The sequence below is a fragment of the Marmota monax genome, unplaced genomic scaffold, assembly GCF_021218885.2.
Source record: "Marmota monax isolate L192 unplaced genomic scaffold, Marmota_monax_Labrador192_F-V1.1 WCK01_AAM20220418_F8-fsc00190, whole genome shotgun sequence".
Lineage (NCBI taxonomy): Eukaryota > Metazoa > Chordata > Mammalia > Rodentia > Sciuridae > Marmota > Marmota monax.
Genome location: NW_026693010.1, coordinates 2,914,181 through 2,934,982, shown reverse-complemented (window position 1 = coordinate 2,934,982; position 20,802 = coordinate 2,914,181). Strand labels below are relative to the sequence as shown.

General features: G+C 48.9%; 1 protein-coding gene across 8 annotated transcripts in view; it reads left to right on the top strand.

Moving 5' to 3' along the window:
• The first annotated feature begins 113 nt into the window (after nucleotides 1–113).
• Brf1 (BRF1 RNA polymerase III transcription initiation factor subunit) overlaps nucleotides 114–20,802 on the top strand; it is a 64,099-nt gene continuing 43,410 nt past the window's right edge. For 3 of the 8 annotated variants that reach the window (XM_046453210.2, XM_046453208.2, XM_046453207.2), the window contains exons 1-3: nucleotides 114–313; nucleotides 8,938–9,018; nucleotides 18,750–18,923. In XM_046453210.2, coding sequence (XP_046309166.1) covers nucleotides 130–313; nucleotides 8,938–9,018; nucleotides 18,750–18,923 — 439 coding nt within the window. In that variant the 5' untranslated portion in view covers nucleotides 114–129. Of the gene's footprint in view, nucleotides 314–8,937; nucleotides 9,074–18,749; nucleotides 18,924–20,802 lie in introns of those variants that run through there. The other 5 variants (XM_046453212.2, XM_046453209.2, XM_046453211.2 and 2 more) reach the window with 3 other exon arrangements.

The following is a 20,802-nucleotide window of genomic DNA, read 5'->3' as shown; positions in this document are numbered from 1 at the left end:
CGGCCTCGCGAGAGTGCGGCGCGCACGGACGCGGGCGGCAGGCCTGGCGGGCTGAGGGCCGCGGGCTGAGGGCCGGGCGGCTCGGGCGGGCGGGCCGGGCCGGGTTGGGCCGGGCCCCGCGGCCGCACCATGACGGGCCGCGTGTGCCGCGGCTGCGGCGGCACGGACATCGAGCTGGACGCGGCGCGCGGCGACGCGGTGTGCACGGGCTGCGGCTCGGTGCTGGAGGACAACATCATCGTGTCCGAGGTGCAGTTCGTGGAGAACAGCGGCGGCGGCTCGTCGGCCGTGGGCCAGTTCGTGTCGCTCGACGGTGGGTCGCTGCGGGGGCGGGCATTCCCTCCCCGGGTCGGGACTCGCGCGTCGCCCTGGGCATGTGTGAGTCGCTCTCCCGGCAGAAGTTGGTCCTGGCCGGAGTTCGGGTTTTGATACCCAGCAGTTGGTATTTTGTCGCTAGATCAGTCTTGGTGTCACGTCTAGAATGTTTTTTGTCTGACCCTAAGGTGCCGCGTTTGTCTTCAAAAGTTTTTTTTTTCTTTTACATGTTTTGCATTTGCTTTTATTTTGTTCTTATTTTTCCGGCGCCGGAGACCTGGCCGGGGCTTGAGGCAAGTCCCTCCGCCGACTTGGGTCCCGGGGCGGCCGGGCTGGGCGGGGGCGTGGCTCTGGGCGGGGAGCTCTGCGGGGGGCGTCCCCTGCGCCGCCCGACCGCCCGCTCTGGCTGCGCCCGCCGCCCTGGCTCCTTTGGCACGGATCACTGGGTCCCTTTCTGGTGGGTCTTTTTCTGGGTTCTGTCTGTGCCGTTTCCATTGTCGCCACCACAATGTTTCGTTTATCGTATGTTTGTTTATTATTTTTTATTTTTTTGCAGTATTGAGGATTAAACTCGGGTGCTGGGGATTGAGCTCAGGGCATTAGCCTCGTTTATTGTACGTTTTACGTTGTCTTGAAATCCATTATTGTGTGTCCTCTAACTTTGTTCTTCTTTTTCAAAATTGTTCCTTTTGTAGTCCTTTTCCGCTTTCCTTTGTTTTTACACTAGGTTTGTATATATGTACGAAATTCCTGCTTGAGTTTTTAATGGAATTGCATAAAAATTTTTCGATAAATGTAGGAGGATTTGACATTTTTAATGTGTTGAGTCTTCCAGTCCACGAACACAACATGTCTCTCCCTTCATTTAGGTTCTTTTTGGAATCTTCCATCAGAGTTTCCTTATTTCATAGCTTCTCTATATTTGTTACAGATATTCCTAAAATCTATTTGGAGCTGTTGTGAATGGAATTTCTTTTAACAGTCAGTTTGCATTAATTCATTGATAGTAGTGTGAAATACAGTTAAGATAGTGTTTAGAAAGGTGGTCGATTTACCTTTTTTTTCTTTCTTTCTCTCTTTCCTCCTCCTCCTTCTCCTGGGGATCAAATCCGGGGCCTCTTGCATTCTAGGAAAGAGCTCTACCATTGAGTGACACCCCCAAGCCAATACAGTAACATAATTGATTTCTGTGTGTTGGCCTATTCTGTAACCTTGCTAAGCATACTTGTTCTGGGTTTCTTATGCACTGCGATTTTCTGATAAGTAATTATGTTGTCTATAAATATAGACTTATGTTTCTTCCTTTTGTTTCTCTTGTTTTGCCCTACAAGAGAAATTTTTGCCTTGTTTTGATCTTAGAGGGAAGCATTCAGTTATTCAGTTCTTTCTGTTCAGTGGGATGCTAGCTGTAGGGTTTTTTTTGTTTTTTTTTTTTTGTACTGGCGATTGAACTCAGGGGCACTTGACCACTGGGCCACATCCCCAGCCCTTTTTTGTATTTTTATTTAGAGACAGGGTTTCACTGAGTTTCTTAGCACCTTGCTTTTTGCTGAGGATGGCTTTAAACTCATGATCCTCCTGCCTCAGCCTCTGGAGCCACTGGGATTACAGTGTGCTTCGCTGTACCTGGCTAGCTATAGGTTTTTGATATTTGTATTTCATCAGTAAAGTTGAAATTCCCTTTCTACTCCTAGTTTGCTCAGTTTTTTTTTTTTTTTTAATGAGTAGATGCTGAATTTTGTCAGATGCTTTTTCTGCATCAGCTGATACTGTCGAATGTTTTTCTTTAGTCTGTCATTGTGACTTTTAAAAAAAATTTTAAATTTTATTTATTAATTTTGGTAGTAGGAATTGAACCCAGGGTCACTTACCCACTGAGTCATATCCCCAGCTGTCTTCCCCCTTTATTTTTTATTGAGACAGGATCTCACTAAGTGACTTAGGGCCTCACTAAGTTGGTGAGGCTGGCTTTGAACTTGTCCTCCCCCTCCAGCCTCCAGAGGCCTCCCAGGCCTCTGGGATTACAGACATGTGCCACCATTTATTTATTTATTTTTGCTGTGCTGAGACTGGAACCCAGGGCCTTGTGGATGCTTTAAGTTAGTGCTCTGTCACTGAGCTAGACCCTCAGCTCTTGACTTTTGAATATTGAACCTGACTTGAGTTCCTGGGGTAAGCTCACTTGTTATGGGGTATTATTCTTTAAATGTGTTTCTGGGTTAAGTTTGCTAATATTTTGTTGAGGACTTTTGTCTATGTTCATGCGGGTTATTGGCCTGTGCTTTCTTTAATGTCCTTGTCTACTTTCTGTTTCAGTGTGCTGTACCTCACGGAATGAATGGGAGATGATCCCTCCTCTTTTATTTTCTGAAAGAAATTGTATAGATCTGATTTTCATTTTCTTCTTAAGAGTTTGGTAGAATCCATCAGTGTAGCCATCTGGGCTTGGAGGTCTCATCTTCAGAAGTTCACAGTTATAAATTCAGCTTATTTATTTATTTATTTTTTACTTTTTTAAAATCTGTTTTAATTAGTTACACATGATAGTATAATGATCTTTTTTTAAATTTTTTTTTTAGTTGTACATGGACACGATACTTTAATTTTTTTATTTATTTTTATGTGGTGCTGAGGTTTGAACCCAGGGCCTCACAGGTGCTAGGTGAGCACTCTACCCCTGAGCCTCGACCCCAGCCCAGTACAATGATCTTGACATATCATACATTTGAATCAGATGGGAAATTCAGTTTCTTTGGCAGTGGAGTTTATTGTTAGGTTTTAGATCGTTTCACCTTGGGCTGGTTTTGGTCATTTGTTCTTGACAATTTGGGCCAGTTGGTCTAGTTGTTGAATTTATGTGCCTAGAGTTATTGGTGGCACTCCTGTGTCCTTTGACACCTGCAGGGCCTGTAGTGGCATCCTCCCTCCTTACCAGTGATGAGGTCTGTCCTCTCTCTCTCCTTGTATTGCCTGAAGTTTATCAGTGTGGTTGGTCTTTCCAGTTGGCTTTGGGTTTGCGTTTTTCCTCCAGCTCTTCCTTTCCTGTGGTCTGTTTCACTCATCACACAAGCCTTTGTTCTTTGTGGGTGACTTCCCAAGGGAGTCTTCCAGACTGCTGGAACAGTGGCTCTGTGGCTTATTGTCTGCATCCTTGTCACAGTTGCCAGGACATTGATGCCTGCTGGGGTGATAACAGCAGTAATAAAACAAATCATGGTGGTGGCAGACACATAGGGCTTTCTGTGGGAAGGCACTGTGGTAGGGGGCCCCATGGCCTAGTAAGAGCTGTTGTCCTCAGTACGTCCCTAGGGTATAAGAGAACATGGTGTGGAGCAGGTTTGGGGTGAGCTCTCACCCATGCATACTGGGAAGTCTGTCATAGGAGCCTTGAACAGATGATCAGACAGGTTCTTAGGAGGCACTAAAATACTTCTCCAAGGAGAGGTAGCCCCAGCAACCAACAGTTGAAGCTCTTGGGAAGGTGCTTGGGGCTGTGATTCTTAGCCCCAGGGAGAGGAGGGTGGTGCAGGTTGGGTCCAAGTAGGAGAGCATTGGCTGCTCAGGGCATTCATTTCATCTCCCAGGTACCCACCTGGCATCCCTCTTCTCCCTCAGCATGATTACACAATCACCGAAACTGGAGACTTGTCAGTTTCCAGCACTTGAGTAGGACCCCAGAGCCCCTTGCCCAGCTTACCCTTCCTCTAGCCTCATCCTGAAAGCCAAGATTTCCCATGAATGGCTGTTTTCTAGGTCTAAAGCCACTGTCTTGCCTAAGTGTAAGAACTTATTGAGAACGAAGCTGGACACTTAGCTTAGAGGTTACTCTGGAATGTGTAAGATGTCAGGGTAGTGTGGCAGGACCTGCAGCAGGAGCGCCTGCTCAGAAACCACAGTCTGTGCAGAGGGAAGGGAAGACTGTCAGAACTGCTGGCCCAGAGTGGCCAAACAAAAGGCTGTGGGCAGGCCTGGAGAAGGCTGTGCCGCTCCATGGGGGTCTGTGCTCACTCCCATATGTGAGGATTATGGGGGCAAAATAGGACTTCCTGGAAGCACACACCCCAGAGTCCTGTGCTGTGCATCTCTGAGCCTGCTTCTGTCACTGGGTGGTGGCACACACATTCCTGCTTCTATCATTCCTGAGGATGCTGATGCACAGGGAGCACCTACCCCTTCTGCTGGGAGCAGCAAACCTTCTCTGTCACCAGAACATATGTGGGTGGGTTGGGAGCATCTCTGATTTCCATAATCAGAATTTTTTTTTTTCCCTTTTTTGCGGTGCTGGGGATGGAACCCAGGGCCTCACACATGCTAGGCAAGTACTCTACCAAGCCCTATAATTAGAACTTTCTTTTTTTTAAGTTGTTGATAGAACTTTATTTTTATTTTTAATAGGTGCTGAGAATCGAACCCAGTGCCTCACACATGCTAGGCAAGTGCTCTACCACAGAGCTATAGCCCCAGCCCCAGCCACTATAATTAGAACTTTCAATGGCTGTACACTTGGTCCTTTATATCAAGGTGTCTGTAAGTGTTGGTGCTGCTTCCCTAGACTCTTTTGTGACAGATGCCCCATTGCTGGAATTGGGAAAGGCTTACTGTCCCAGCCATGGTGAGGGCCTGGCAGGTGGAGCCACTCTTGCCTGCCCCTGTGGAATGTTGCGGCCTTCCAGCCCTCCATGTGTCACTGTGGTGGGAGCCGAATGTGGGCCTGGCAGTCTGGCAAGGTTTTGTCCCCAGGTTGAAAGACTTGGAGTCTCTTTGTATTCTGTGGCCCTTGAGAGTCCTGCCATGTCCTGGCTGAAGGTATCTGTTCTCGGGAAATGCTGACTGGATTCCATCCTGGAGATACCTGGGTGAGGGAAGACTGGTCCACTTTTTTGGCCTCCCTGGTCAGGTTGTGATCACCTCAGATGAGCGTTTGGGGAATGGCCTGCTGAAGAGAGTTGGCTGATGCCGTGTTCAGCTGTTCACCTGCAGTGTTCTCACGCCACTGAGCTTTCTGTAGATGCCATCCTTAGGCACTCTCCTGGTGTCATGTGGTCCTCATCCACAGCACTCAGGGTCTCTGTGGCCCCAAGGCGCCTCCTGGGTGTGCATGTAGGTGACAAGTTCAGCAGTAAGTAAGGCCAGCTGAGTTCCTTTCCCTGCTGTGCTGCCCAGAGTGGTCTCAGATAGGTGTCTCCCCTTCAAAGGAATGTCACTGCAGCAACAGTAACTCCTTGGCTAGGTAAATTGACATGATTCATGAATATTTTCCTGTGCTGGAAGAACCCTGAGAGGGATAGAGGAGGTGCTGTGTGGGGGCCTTTTGGGGCACCCTTGGCTCCCTTTCTCGCTCTGGTCCAGGATGTGGGTGTGGCTTTGTCTGCACCGCAGAGCCGGCCAGTGTCTTCCTGGGGAGCACTTTTTGCTCCCTTAAGGGCTCTTTGAGTGGACTGGAGTTCCAGGTCGCTCCCCCACTGTCCACCAGGGGGCGTTCTCACCCAGGCCTGGCTATGTGGTACTTCCTGCCTGAATCTTTTGTTATAAAACTTGTAGAAATACCAAAAGGTTTAGAAGCAGAGTGTATTTGAAGGACAGGCATTCGCAGTTGGCAATTTTGGCCAGAGGTCATCCTTGGACTCTCTAAAAGATGAAAGAAGAAAGCCCAAGTATGACCCTTAACATGCTGAGATTTGCTGAATAAGTGCTTTTTATACCAGCCATGTATGACTCCCGCTGTGCGTGGGTTCATATGTCATGTGTGAGTGCTTGGGGGGTAAAGCACAGTCAAGAGGCAGCTCCCAGAGCCTATGTGGCCTGTGCTGGCTGGGCCGGGTGGCTGGGGTAATGGGGAGAGACAGGGGCATGGGGGCACGGAGGGTGAAGGTGGGGGAGCGGAGGGCAAGGTGGGCGTGGCTGAGGGAGGTGGCAGCGACTTGGCAGCTTTGCAAGTGTGCTTTGGGTAGCACTGGAGTGAGAAGACTGAGGATCAAGGAGATTACATTGCACTCTGAGCCAGAGCTGAAGTCACCCTCTTACTGAACGCGGCGTCTCTCCATGGTCCTGTTCTGTAAGGAGACCCCTGGCTGCCCCGAGTCTGAGCAGAGATAGGTGGCCAGAATGGAGGCCACCAATCCCTGTCCCTGGAAGGTGGGCTTCAGGGGTTTAAGCTTTGACCAGTGTCCTTTTCTTTTTCCCTCCCTCCCTCTCCCTCCCTCCCTCTCTTTTCTTCCCTTTTCTAACCTCACCTTTTGCCCTCCCCTCCCTGCCCCCTGCCCCCTTCCTTTCCTTTCTTACTCCCTTTCTCTCTCTTTCTTTCTTATGTTAGGCTTGAACCCAGGGGTGTTCTACCACTGAGCCACACCCCCAGCCCTTTTTATTTTTTGAGATAGGGTCTCACTGAGTTGCTGAGGCTGACCTGGAACTTGTAGTACTCCTGCCTTGGCCTCCTTGGTAGCTGGGATTACAGGTTGCATCACCACACCAGGTGATCAGCATCTTTTCTTAATTCAGCATTACTTGACTTTCATTAAAAGCACGTGTCCATTTAAATTAGAGCATCGGGGCTGGGGATGTGGCTCAAGTGGCAGCGCGCTCGCCTGGCATGCGTGCGTCCCGGGTTTGATCCCCAGCACCACATACAAAACAAAGATGTTGTGTCCGCCGATGAATAAAAAATAAATATTAAAATTCTCTCTCTCTCTCTCTCTCTCTCTCTCTCTCTCTCTCTCTCTCTCTCTCTCTCTCTCACTCTCTTAAAAAATAAAAAATAAATAAATTAGAGCATCAGGGACTCTCTCTCTCTCTCTCTCTCTCTCTTTTTTTTTTTTTTGGTACTGGGGATTGAATTCAAGGGCACTCAGCCTTATTTTGTATTTTATTTAGAGACAGGGTCTTACTGAGTTGCTTAGCACCTAGTTTTTTGCTGAGGCTGGCACTGAACTCACAATCCTCCTGCCTCAGCCTACCGAGCTGCTGGGATTACAGGCATGCGTCACCGTGGCCTGCCTTTTTTTCTTTTTTAAAAAATAAAGGTTGGAAGGTGTGTGTGCTGGAAGCAGGTGAGCTGAGGTGTGCTGTCCTGGTCTACATATGGAACTACAGACGGTCATGGGTCTCCTTTCTCTAAAAGATTTCAAGTGTAAAAATTCTAGAGTTTAAAAAAAAAACACCATCACAAAACAAAGGTAATGAATGCAGATAGTGAGACCTGTGTTGGATTTCTACAGGCCCAGAGTTGAGACAATGGTGTTTGAAGCCTCCCTTGCTCCTGGTGCACAAAGTTGCGCAGCCAGATGGGCTGCCCTCTGGCTGCCTCTCCCAGGGTCTCCCTGTGTCCCTGTGTCAACGGCTCGCTAGCCCACTCACTCTGCACACAGCTTCTTGTGGGGTTTGCAGTGACTCGCTTGGGCAGGACAGCAGACAGAATGTTTCTGGGCTGCCACTTGTCCAGGAGCCTTGCTCTGTTGCAGAGGGTTGCTTGTGGCTGTCCTTCATTCCCCTGGCCTGGGATTATGTTGAAGCCCAGGAGGCAGCAGGGCCAACCCTGGCCCCTGCTGGTGGCTGGAGACTTGTATGGCCTGGGGCTGCTTTTTGGGTTTTCTTGCCTCCTCTGATTCTGGCTGGATTCCAACTAACCTGAGAGTCAGCTGCTGATCTTTATCAGCATGTCACAGACAATCAGGAGACTGAGCTTGTGCTATGCTACTCTGTGGCTGGCACTGGGTCCCTGTGGTGCAGCTGGCCACCCCGTGCCTCTTGCAGAGGGCCTGTCCCAGGCTTGGGTGATGCACTTCCCTGTCACTTCTGCATTTCCATTTCTTTTCACCTGTGTCCCCCGTTTGGTTGTCTTGTGTATGTGTCCTTAATTGTAGAAGCCTCAAGTCCCTGTGACTGTGCTTTGTCGTAAGTGTACTGGCCCCTGTGCTGTCACGAGATTTACTCCTGTGGGACAAGAGGCAAGTTCTGCCATCCCTGCCTGTGCTCATACTACCTGGCTTCTTTACTTCAGCATAAAGCATATGAAGATCCAGCTTCCAGTGGGATGGTGGTCTGGTGAACCATCCATATGTACACGCAATGTTTTCAAAGGGTATTGTAGCCTGAGTCCCAGTCCCGAAGCCCTGCAGAGATGTCCTGGGCTTACTCTCAATTGGCTGTGACCACACTGAGCACTGGTGCTTTCCCAGGTAGCTGTTCTCGGTGGGAGGGTGGCATACAAGTGGGTAAAGGCTCAGCAGCTCTGGGGCCACTTAGGATGTGATCTCTGGGCTCCAGGAGCCTGCACTCCAGTGGTATAGCCTCTGAGATGCCTGGCCTGGGCATGGTTGAGGGCTGTGGGAGGGACACGGAGGCCCAGCCTCTACTATGTAGGCACCCCAGGCTGCAGGGGGACAGAAGTTCACTGGGACCCATATTGTGTTAGGAACATGCTTGGAATATGCAAACAGGTGTGGTCTGCCCTCAGGGCTTTGGGGTCAAGCTATATCACTGGGCTAGTGGAGCAGAGGGGCCTCTCTGCTTGGCTTATGTCCCTTCCCGGCACAAAGACTAGACCATGCTTTGTTCTGCATGCAGTGAAGGGGCGTGGGTCTTCACCATCAGGCTCTGGCTAACCGGTTTCTTCTGTGTTTCCAGGTGCTGGCAAGAACCCAACCCTGGGCGGTGGCTTCCATGTGAACCTGGGGAAGGAGTCAAGAGCACAGACCCTACAGAATGGTATTGCCACTATGGATGTTGCTGACAGTGGTGTGGGGCAGCAGGCGGAGCTGCAGTGCTGGGATGGAGATGGGAGCAGAGTGGCTGGCTGCTGCTCCAGGTCCTGTGGTGCCACCACCCTCCACCTGTGGCCTGCCATGGCCTGTCACCCTCCAACCCCAGGGATGCCTGCACTTCTGGGAGGAACTGCTCCTTGAGTCCCCTCCCCTGTCATCAGAGCCTGCATGGGCATCCTGTAGGCCCTGTTAGGGCTGCTCAGAAAGAAGTGCCTGGACCCTGTTGCGCCCACAGCTCTTTGTTCCTGGTCTTAGTCAAGTTGAGTATAGAAGCAGCAAGTCTATAGTAATTTGCCATGACAGTAATATTTTCATTAGGTTTTATAGTAGTGCCAGTCTTTAACAAACTGTAGAATTGCTTTTCCAGTCCTTGGCCAGTTGCTACAGGAGTAGGAGTGCTTGGGAATATTATTCCCAGCAGAAACGCGTCTTAGCTTCCCGTTGTGCCATTTGCTCTGACCTTGTGGACTTACTAATAGACTAATGTAGTGAACTCTTTTCTTCTGATTTCCAGTTTGATTATTCTCTAGCAGAGATGAGGTTCTGTAGGATTTCAGCCTTTGAACAAATGCCTCCAGCTTATGCCATGGTCCAGCTAATGGTCAGCTTGGATCTTTTTCCTGCAGGAGGATGGAGTAGGGCTGTGGGCTTACCCCTGTGGACTTTGGTTCTGTTTGTTCTGCTAACAGCGAGGGCAGGAAAGCCTCCCACCCGCCTCTGGCTATGCCTCCTGCACATGGATTTGTGCATTTTTGCCTGCTTTAGCACTCCTGATCGGAGCACTCACATGGGATCCTCACTGCTTGTAGCACTCGTGGTCTTCTCACCCACCCAGGTATGGCCCACCCGTGCTTCTGGTCCTTGCCCAGATTATCTCCATTTTTGCTGCCACTGATTCTACGTTTGTTCCCAGTAGTGCATGTTTATTTCCAGAGCCTACTCTGTTGATTAGAGCAGTACACCCAGCTGAGGGCAGAGTGCCTTTTCTGCAGACACATTCATCACCGTGAAATCAGAAACTAAACAGAAAGATAACCCATCTGACTTCTAAACACTCCTTCAAACACCCTAGCCTTGCTTTAAGTAGGAAATCTATACAGTGTGCCAACTCCCAGGGCATGGCTGTCATGGAGGCAGCCCGTTCCTCACATGGGAGTCCTGCACCGTATGCAGGTTACCATTTGGTTCTCAGCTTCCAAGAGCCTTCAGCTGTCGCCCTCTGTAGACCACTCCTGGGGCTTTCCCCTGAGGTCCGGGGTGGCTGCCTGCTGCAGGGCCACGTCTCCCTCCCACTCTGCGTGTGGACTTCACCACCACCTACCTGCTCAGGTGTTCTTGCCTCCACCTTGCTTTTCCCACTGGGCCCTGGTGTGAACGGCCTACTGTCAGCCTCTGCCCCACTGCAGGGACCTTTTGCTTGTTCTTGTGAGTTCATGTCAACTTTATCTCTTTCCTATCATCTGGTACAGCTTGGGTGGGTGCCTAATGGGGCAGGTTTCAGCATTCTTTCCAGAACCCCCTGGAAACGCAAGGGCACCTGGCTCCCTTTGGTGGCTGCATTTCCAAAACATTGGGGTTCTGCTGCTTCTCAGTTCTTTCTTTCTTTCTTTTCTGGTGCTGGGGTTTGAATCCAGGGGTGCTTAACCATTGACCCACGTCCCCACCATTTTTTTTTAATTTAGGGACAGGGTCTTGCTAAGTTGCTTAGGGCCTCACTAAGTTGCTGAGGCTGGCTTTGAACTTGTGTCCTCCTGCCTTAGCCTCCCGAGCCACTGGGATTACAGGTGTGTACAACTTCTTTGTGATTATCTTCCTTTGTAAAATGCTTCACCACCTTTTTCTGGTTTGCCCACGGTTTGTCTTTTTATTTTGCTTATTCTGTGCTTCTCACCTCCTCCCACCCTGTGTACATTGGAAGTTGTACATTGTAGGACAATTCTCAGAAAGGCTACCCTAATTTTTTAGCAGAGGCACCCTTCTTTCAGCAAGGGTCATCCCTTGTTGGAGCATAGCTCATGATGCAGCCATTTACCACCCTTGACTCCAGCCTGGTGGGTTTGTTTGAAATCTGTGAATTTGGCTTTAGAATATTGCTGTTTTTGTTAAGTCTTGATTGCCTTTCCTAAAAAACAGTAAATATGGACCTAAATGAATGGCTTCTCCTGCCACCGAAAGGGCTGCCGTGTCTACCTTACTGGCCTCCTGCACTGTGCCCTCCCTTGGGCTCCACTTTGAGTTTGTTGGGCACATGCCATGTGATGCTGGGGAAGGGTTCTGGGGAAGAGAATCTCTTGACTCCCTATTTGTATGTGGGTTGTCTTCCCACTGGGATGGCTGTTAGAGTAGTTTCAGGCTCACAGAAAACTTGAGCAGAAAGTACAGAGATGGTCCCTGTACCCTGCCCCATATGCACAACTCCCCACCCTGGCCTTGCCCCTGCCACAGGAGTGCACCTGTTACCATGGATGAGCCATGATTTGCATTGGGGTCACTCTTCTGTGGACATACTGTGGGCTTGGACAAGTGTGTGCGGCTCGTATCCACCATTGTCCTGTCCAAGGGGAGCTACCCTGTTGGAAATTGCTCTGTTACCCTGTTGGTGCTCCTGGCCACCAAGGTTCTTTGTGCTGTCCCCAGTTTTACCTTTTGCAGAAGGGCACAGAATTGGACTCACCCAGCATGCAGCCTTGTCAGACTGTATTCTTTCACTCAGTGATGTGCATAAGATTTCCTCCTAGTCCTCTCTGTAGACCAGCTTGATAGCTGGTCTGTGTCTCATTGTTTGGGTGGACCTCAGTTTTTCTTCTTTGGTGCTGGGGCTCAAACCTGAGCTTGTGAGCATGCTAAGCATGCCCTCTATTGCTGAGCCACCCCCACACCATTCATTCATCCATCACCTGCTGAGGGCCTCTGGGTTGCTTCCAAGTTATAGTGAATAAAGTTGCTGTAAACATCTGTGTGCAGGTGGCACACAGAGTGCAATTGCTGTGTCACATGGAAAGAGCAGGTTTGATTCTGAGTGAAGCTGCCCGTGGTTACATTCCTGCCAGCAGCGAGGGAGGGTTTCTAGGGCTCTGCACCTCAGCAGTACTCACTGTAGTAGGGGGTCTGGGTTTTGGCCATTCAAGAACATACTTTTTTAAAGTATATAAGCAGTTTTTTTTTTTTTTTTTTTTTTGATTGCTATGTAGCATTTTAGATGTGACTGTGCCATAGTTGGCCTTGTTTTCCTCATGAGGGACATGCAGTTTCCTGTTTTGGCTGTTCCTGTCGCACTGCTGTCACATTCCTGTGCACAGTCCTTTGGTGGATGTAGGACTGGCTTCTCTCAGGAACACACCTGTGAATGAGGTTTTGGTCCTGGTGCAGGTGTGTGCTTATCTTTATTGGACAGGGCCAGGCTACTTTTCCACAGCATCTGGGAGCCTTGCCCTGGCACAGCAGGTGGGGTGTGGGAGTGCAGGATTGGGGGGGACTCTCTGAGTCCAGCTGACTACCTTTGCTTATGCTTTCTGGCCCTCTGGACATCCTCTGAGTGTGAAGTACCCGTTAATGTTTTTGCACATTTTTTAAAAATTGGGTTGTCATTGTCTTGCTGATTTGTAGAAGTCCTTTAATCTGAGCTCAAGTCCTCTATTGGATGTGCATATTTTGAATCTTCTATCTATAGTTTCTTTTTTCATTCTTTAGGTTATTTATGATTATTATTATTATTATTATTATTATTTTAGTTATAGATGGACACAATATCTTTATTTATTTATTTATTTTGTATGGTGCTGAGGGTTGAACTCAGTGCCTCACATGTGCTAGGAGAGCACTCTACCACTGAACCACAATCTTAGCCTCTACCTTGTTATCTTTTGATGAACAAAAAATTAAAAAAAAATTTTTTTTTAAATAAAATTTTAAATTTTAATGAAGTTTGAATTTGTTTTTTTATGGTTAGGGCTTTTGGTGACTTGTTAGAATTTTATCTGCCCTAGGTGTGAATTTATTCTCCTGTTTTCATCTGGAAGCTTCACTGTTTTAGATTTTGAGCTGGAGTGTGGTTCAATGGTCACTTGCTTACCCAGCATGTGCGAGGGCCTGAGTTCAATCCCCAGTACCACACACACGAAGTTTATTGTTTTAAATTTGATGTTTAGGTTTCTGAAAAGCCTGAAAGCAGTCTTTTATGTATGGTGAAGCTGGGGCTGAAGTTCACATTCCAGTTATGAAGATGCAGTTTTTCCAGCACCCTATATCAGAATAGCTGTCTCCCCCTCGCCACTGTCTTGGCTGTGTGTGGGAGTCTGTGCAGACTCTGGTGATGTCACTGTGTCTTCTGGCTGTCAATCTCACAGGCCTTTGCTGTGTCCTCAGATTCCTGTGCTTTAGCTCCTTCTGCTGTTCTTTGCTTGTTGTTTTGGCTATTTCTGCTAATTTGTATTTCTTCTTTCTTTTTTTTTTTAAGGGAATTTTTTTATATCTTTATTTTGTTTATTTATTTTTATGTGGTGCTGAGGATCGAACCCAAGGCCTCGCACGTGATAGGCAAGCGCTCTACCGCTGAGCCCCAGCCCCAGCCCTAATTTGCATTTCTACATAAATTTTAGAATCAGCTGGTTGATTTCCAAAAGAAAGCCTGTCCAAATTTTACCTGGGATTACATTGAATCTGTAAGTCAAATAGTAAAGAATGACTGCATTGACCCCTTAGCGTGTTCTACCTTAACAAGAACAAGGTCTGTGAGCGTACATTGTTATCTCTTCCTTTCCACCTTTCCTCTTTTTTACTCTCAATGCATTATTATATCTTTTATTACTGTTCTAGACTCTCTAGGATAGTGTTGAGTAGAAGTGTTTCATTCCTGACCTCATTGTGAAATGTTCAATATCTTGTTATTAGGAATGGTGTTGTTTTGCTTTGTTCTTCTTTGTACCTATGGAGATGGCTATGTTATTTTTTGTTTATTTTGCTGATGTGGTGAATTCTATTGATTTGTGGCTGTTGAAGTCACCTGGGTTTCTGGAGTGAGTAGCCCCTGGGCCGTGGCATGTTTTGTGCTTGGTGTGGTGCTGCAGTGGGGCCATGTGCATGGAGGCTGCTGCACTGCCCAGCCACACATCCCGCTGCGCTGTCAGTGTGCACTGCTGGGGTTAGATTCCCATGGTCTGTTCAGGGCTCTGGGGGCCAAGGCCATGGAAGACACTGCCTTTCATTATCTGTTCTAATTAGTTACACGTGACAGCAGAGTGCATTTTGACTCACTGTGCACAAATGGAGCACAGCTTTTCATTTCTCTGGTTGTTCACGACATGGAGTGATACCAATCGTGCAACAGTCATACACGTACCTAGGGTGATGATATCTGTCTCAGTCCACCATCTTTCCTATCCCATGCCCCTTCCCTCACCCCTCTCCGCCCAATCCAAAGTTCCCCCATTCTTCTCATTCCCCCCTTCTTTCTGTTTTCTGCCAGAGCTGGTATGAGCCTGGGGCCCCCCTTGATCTGTGGCTGCTCTCTGTCTGTTTCCTCCTGGTCTGAGCACACTGGGAGTCGTAGTCGGGCATGTGTGGAAGGTTGCTCTGTTTGGATTTGATGCTTTCCCAGGGCTGTGGATTTGTGGGGTGCCCTCCTCTGCCCACGTCAGGATGTCTGATGCCAGTGTCACTTCTCTCCAGTGACAATGGTTTTGGCACCTGCTTAGGTGACCACCAGTGCCCTCCATCCTCTGTCCTCCAAAGGATGTTGTGTAGTGCTGAACTAGCGCTGGGAGGGTTGAGCTCACTCCAGAGTTGTGTAAGCCTGGCACTTGTAGGCATGGGGCAGGAGCTGCATGAGGCTGGATGGTGCTTCTCCTCCTCCTACCAGGGTTCTGTTGGGAGGTGTCTCTCCCCTGTTCTGTCAGTTTTTACATTGTCTGTTTTGTAGCAGCATCTAGCTCCTCCCTGAGAAGACCCCTGCTCTAGCTCCCAGTTCACTTTTCTGCCTTTGCCTGCGCCATTCTGCTGATCTGTTATTTTTTGGTTAAAAATGTCTTGGGGCTCAGCATAGAGTGTTCGCCTGGCACGTGTGAGGCACTGGGTTTAATCCTCAGCACCACATAAAAACAAGTAAATAAAATAAAGGTATTGTGCGCTGGGGTTTGGCTCAGAGGTAGAGCGCTCACCTGGCATGCTTGAGGCACTGGGTTCAATCCTCAGCACCACATAAAAATAAAATAAAGATATTGTGTTGGGCTGGGGATGTGGCTTAAGTGGTAGCACGCTCGCCTGGCATGCGTGCGGCCTGGGTTCAATCCTCAGCACCACATACAAAAAAAAAAAAAAGATGTTGTGTCCGCCGAAAAATAAAAAATAAATATTAAAAATTCCCTCCTTTTCTCTCTCTCTCTCTCTTAAAAAAAAAAAAGTTATTGTGTCCACCTAAAACTAAAAAATAAATATTTAACAAAAAAATAAAGGTATTGTGTCCAACTACAACTAAAAAAATATTTTTACAAAACAACAAAAAGTGTCTTAATTATCATATTTTAAATTTTCTAGTACTGGGTCTTTGGTTTTGGTTTGGGGCTAGGGACCGAGTCCAGGGCTTCACGTGTGCTGGGTAAGCCCTGCCCCTCCTGGGCTCCACTCCAGCCCCAGGGCTGTCTTTTTACTTAGTCTCTTCATGTGCTTCAGGATTGGAGTCCCCTCTGGTGGTGTGTGCATGACTCTGCCAGGGAAGTTGATTCTTCCTGACTGCAGGCCTGGGTGCTCTCCCTCTCTTCCACTTATGCATCTTTTTGCTTTGGGGTGGTGCCTAGGCTCCTGTCTCAAAACAAAAAACCAAAAGGTATGTATATAGCTCAGTGGTAGAGTAACCCCAGGTTCAATCCCTAGTACCAAAAAAAAAAAAAAAAGGTTCTGAAATTGAAGTTTGCCCAATCAGAAACAAACCACACATCTACCAGCAGGGCATCCTCCTCACCCAGGAGCGAACTAGAGGACCACCGCTGACAAGTGGGCCAGAAGATGCCACACCTGTGGAGTGTGGGCTGGGAAAGGAGAGCTCCTCAGAGCACCACAGAGCTCCCGGAAGCAAGCGAGAAACAGAAGGCTGCCAGAAGCTGTCATTGTCTTGCTGATTTGTAGAAGTCCTTTAGTCCAGGCTCAAGTCCTCTGTTGGATGTGCGTATTTTGAATCTTCCATCAGTAGCTTCTCTTTTCATTCTTTAGCTTGTTGTCTTTTTCTTCTTATTATTATTTTAGTTATAGGTGGACACAATACCTTTATTTATTTATTTTATGTGGTGCTGAGGTGCCTCACATGTCAGTCCATATGCATGTGAATGCCAGTCTTGAGCGGAGCCCTTGCAGATGCAGCCGAGGGGAGCCTCCCTGTGGAGGCTGCAGGCTTGGAGGCAGCAGCATGGGAGCCTGGGGTGTGGGGTTCCTGTCCTGGGCCTGAGGGTCTGCAGTTCTGGAGTTGTGCTTGGCTGCTGGCTCCCGGGGGAACAACTTCATTTTTCCAAAGTGTCCAAGTTTCAAGGGCGCTGTGTGCTAGTGGGTTTACTGTAAGATTCTCTCACTGGGAAGAAGCCCAAGGAGAGTGGGCTGTGGCAGCTTATTAGTAACTGTTTGTTTTTTTTTTTCCTTTTTTTCAGGTACTGGGCATTGAACCCAGGGGTGTTGTTCTACCATGAGCTGCACCTAGCCCCCCCCCCTTTTTTTTTTTTTTTTGAGGCCGGGCCTTGCTAAGCTGCTGAGGCTGGCCCTATGGTGCTCCTGCCCCAGCCTCCCAAGTTGTCTGGTGTGCACCACTGTGTAGGTTCTGGTAACTGTTTTAGGAGCATGTGTTTACTCACAGGGTCTTTTTATGTTTACAGAATGTGCATGTTGAAGGCTTGTGACTAACTGACTCTACTAGTGGTACTCACTGAATTCATCATGTATTAAAGATTAGTCAGGAGTGGAGTAGGGAGTTAGTACCTGTGGTCATGGGTGTTCTGTTTGGGGTGCTGAAAAATGTATTGAATTGTGCTGATGGTTTCACAACTCTGAATTGCAGGCTTTAAGTGGGAACTTTTTCAGCATTTGAATATATCACATACAGATGTTAACAAGTTGCTTACTACAGCAATCTTATGTCCCAGCTCGGTGAGTCTAAAACAAATAGACCACAGCTGGGGCTTAGACAGCATAGGTGCAGTTCTGCAGCCCAGGAAGCTGGATGTCCAGGACCCAGGCCCCGACAGAGTCAGTGTCTGGCCAAGGCTGCTTCCTGGTTCCTAATGGTGCCTTCTCACTGGGTTCTTCATGTGGGGGAGGTTGGGGTTGGGGTCCCTTTCATAAGGGCACAACCTCCTGAGATTATACTATGGGGACCAGGGCCCTCTATGTTGGGAAAGAGCCTGTGAAGGAGAAACCCCCCAGCTGACTGTTTACCCTTGAGCCTCGAGGGGCCACGGAGTGTGGGGATCAATCTGTGCTCCTGCATCTGTGAGCCTGTGCACACTAATGGGAGGTGGTGGTCAGAACTGCTGTCTTTCTGACCAGCTGGCCAGGATCTTGCCTTTGCCCAGGCCTCAGGGCACAGTGACTAGCCCTCTCCGACAGGAGCCCTTTGAGCTGAGGGTCTCAAAGTGCTGGGGTCTCAGCAGGGCGGGGCTCCCTGAGGCAGGGTGAGGCTCATCCCTGACTTGCCAGGCCACATGCCCCAGCTGTGGCTTTCCTGGGCGTGGCTCACCAAATGCCCACCTTTGGCTGGCTGTCATTGTTAGTGAAGTTCAGCTATGAGCAGCATGCCAGCAGCACATCCATATTAGAGAAATCAGGCAGCGAGTATTTAACTTTTGTAGGTGAAGTGGAGGCGTTTGGGGTGTCCCAGGAGGAGTGGTCTGGGGGCTAGAGGACCCTGGTGGGACTGGAGATCTCAGGGGTGGCAGTTCTTCTTGCTGTCCTAATCTTGTTCTGCCCACACATATTCTGGATGCCCCAGAGGGCCTCCCCACATGCCCACACTGTAGACGTGAGGCCTGTGTCGGGCTAACCTCAGGACCCTCTGCTGCTGGCCTCTGGACCTCTGCATTTTCATGGATGTACAGGAGGCCCTGCTGTTTTCCTGCCCATGAGGCAGTACTCTGTTCCCTCTCTCTTAGCCCACAGCACTTAGGGAAGCCCTGCTTTTGAAAGGGGTGTGGCCCTGTCATGGCCTTTGCAGCTCCGTGAGCCCTGGGACACTCAGTGCTGCCTGGTGTACCAAGTGCCATCCTCCCTTTGCAGTGTGGAAGGTCGGCTTGTTGGGCTGTCCCTTTCTCTGCTCTCTCCTCTAGCCAGTCAGCCAGCGCTGTGGGGTGGAGATGGTGTTTGGGCACATGGCTGTGGGAGAAGGGGTGTTTCCACCTCAGGGCATAGGCAGTCAGGAAGTAGTACCAGGCTGAACCTGTGGGACCCAGGGAGCCTCTTCACAGCTACCACTCAGGGCTAGAAACAGGATTTCACCGATATGAAAACCATAGGAAATTCCCTTTACAGTGTCCATATATAAAAATCAATTAGACACATCTACACAAAGTGAATTTAAAACTTACTAGGAAAAGGTCGAATCTGATTACTCTTAAATTGCTAAGGTGGTTACGTGATGCTTCTTTTTAACCAGAGTTGTTTTGAGTGGCAGCATCTTGGTAAGTCACTGCTATTGTGTCCTAGGGAGGCGCCACATCCACCACCTGGGGAGCCAGCTGCAGCTGAACCAGCACTGCCTAGACACAGCCTTCAACTTCTTCAAGATGGCCGTGAGCAAGCACCTGACCCGAGGCCGGAAGATGGCCCACGTGATTGCTGCCTGCCTCTACCTGGTTTGCCGGACAGAGGGCACACCACGTATCCTTTGTCCAGGGAGCCCCCCAGAAGACTCCATGCTGGTTCTTGGTTGCTTTCCTTGGATGATTCAGTAGTTGCAAGAACTTGATGCTGGTATTAACTGGCAGATAACCTCATTGGATCACCATTCTCAGTTGACCCCAGGCTTTCTTTTACTGAATTGAGGGACCAGGAAGCAAGATGCCTGTTCTTTTGCAGTCAGGGGAGCCAGGGTTCTGCCGACTCCTGGAAACCATGTCCTGGATTTTCTTCTGATCTTGAACTGACTTGTACTTGGGTGCCATTTTTGGTGTCTTCCTCTGGTTTAAGGAGGTGGAGTGTTGCTGCCAAATTAGATGTAACCAGACTGGGCTTGTTGTCCCTGCAGACTTGGGGCTGGAGGAGGAAGGGGGTGGCCTGCAGTGTTTGCTGGCCCCGCTCCTGCCCCTCACAGGCATCTGGTCCTGACCTCTGCACGTGCACACGTGCATTGGGAAGTCTAGTCATTGGTCCTGAAGAAACCAGGGCACCTCAACCTCCCCATCCTGTACTGTCTGCCATGCAATGCCTTTTGGGGATTCTTCTCTTTCCTTGGGTCCCTGGTCATGTTCTCCTCATTTTGCAGGGCATTTTCTCTGAAGGCTCCCTGAGAAAGGATCTGCTTTGAGCTCTGAGCCTGTGAAAATGATGGATTACAGAATTTCAGTGACAAATGTGTCCCACAGGCCACAGGGTGCTGCCCAGCGTCTTGCTCCAGTATTCCCAGCCTGCACTGGTGCCCCACTGAGCCCTGACTCTTGGTGTGACTATTTTGCTTCGCCCCATAGGCCTGAGCATCTTCTGCTTGTCTTCAGGGCTGTGACTCCTGGGCACCTCCGTCTGACTGCTTTTGGGCCTGGACTTGCCTCGAGTCTCCTGCTTCTGCTTCCTGTGCTCACTGCACCTGCCCCACTGCAGGCCTCAGGTGCTCTCCCTCTCTTCCACTTTTGCTTTGGGGTGGTGCCTAGGCCCCACCTTCTGGCAGCCTTCGTGTTTCTTGCTTCCGGGAGCTCTCTGGTGCTCTGAGGAGCTCTTCTTTCCCATCCCACACTCCACAGGTGTGGCATCTTCTGGCCCACTTGTCAGTGGTGGACCCCTAGTCCGCTCCTAGGTGAGGAGGATGCCCTGCTGGTAGATGTGTGGCTTGTTTCTGATTGGGCAAACTTCAATTTCAGAATCTTTTTTTTTTTTTTTTTTTTTGGTACTAGGGATTGAACCTGGGGTTGCTCTACCACTGAGCTATATGCATACCTTTTAGTTTTTATTTTGAGACAGGGTCTTGCTGAGTTGCCCAGGCTGGCCTAGAACTTGTGATCCTCCTGCCTCAGCCTCCTGAGTTATTAGGATTGTAGACATGCACTACCTGCCCAGCAAATTTCAGAATCTGTCCTTAAAATGTCCTTTTAAAAGCTGGAAATTTATCATTTTAGCCTGCAGTGTATTGTTGCAACCCACTTAGAAACCTTTGGATCTTAGAAACTGTTGAAGAGCAATGGGGGATTAAGAAAGACAAACACTTATAGAGCGAAAGCTGGGACACCATCCTCAGATGGAGGAACAATGACCCAGAGCCAGCTCAGCACATTCATTATATAAGTTTTATCATCAAAACCTGTGAGAAAGTTTCTGTGAGAAAATTTCTTCAAAGCAGGCAGTCTTGAAGGTGTAAGTACTGGCAAGCAATCATAATTATCTTGTTGCACTAATAATTCTCTATCTCTACCAGCTGGTGTCTGAACTCAGGGTCAAGACTGATAGTTCCATGACTTGCATAGGACCTCCTCAGGCAGGACATCACCATGGTAACTGGGCAATCTTTTCCTGTACCTTTTGCACAGGAAGTTCCCAGCATAAGTGCAGT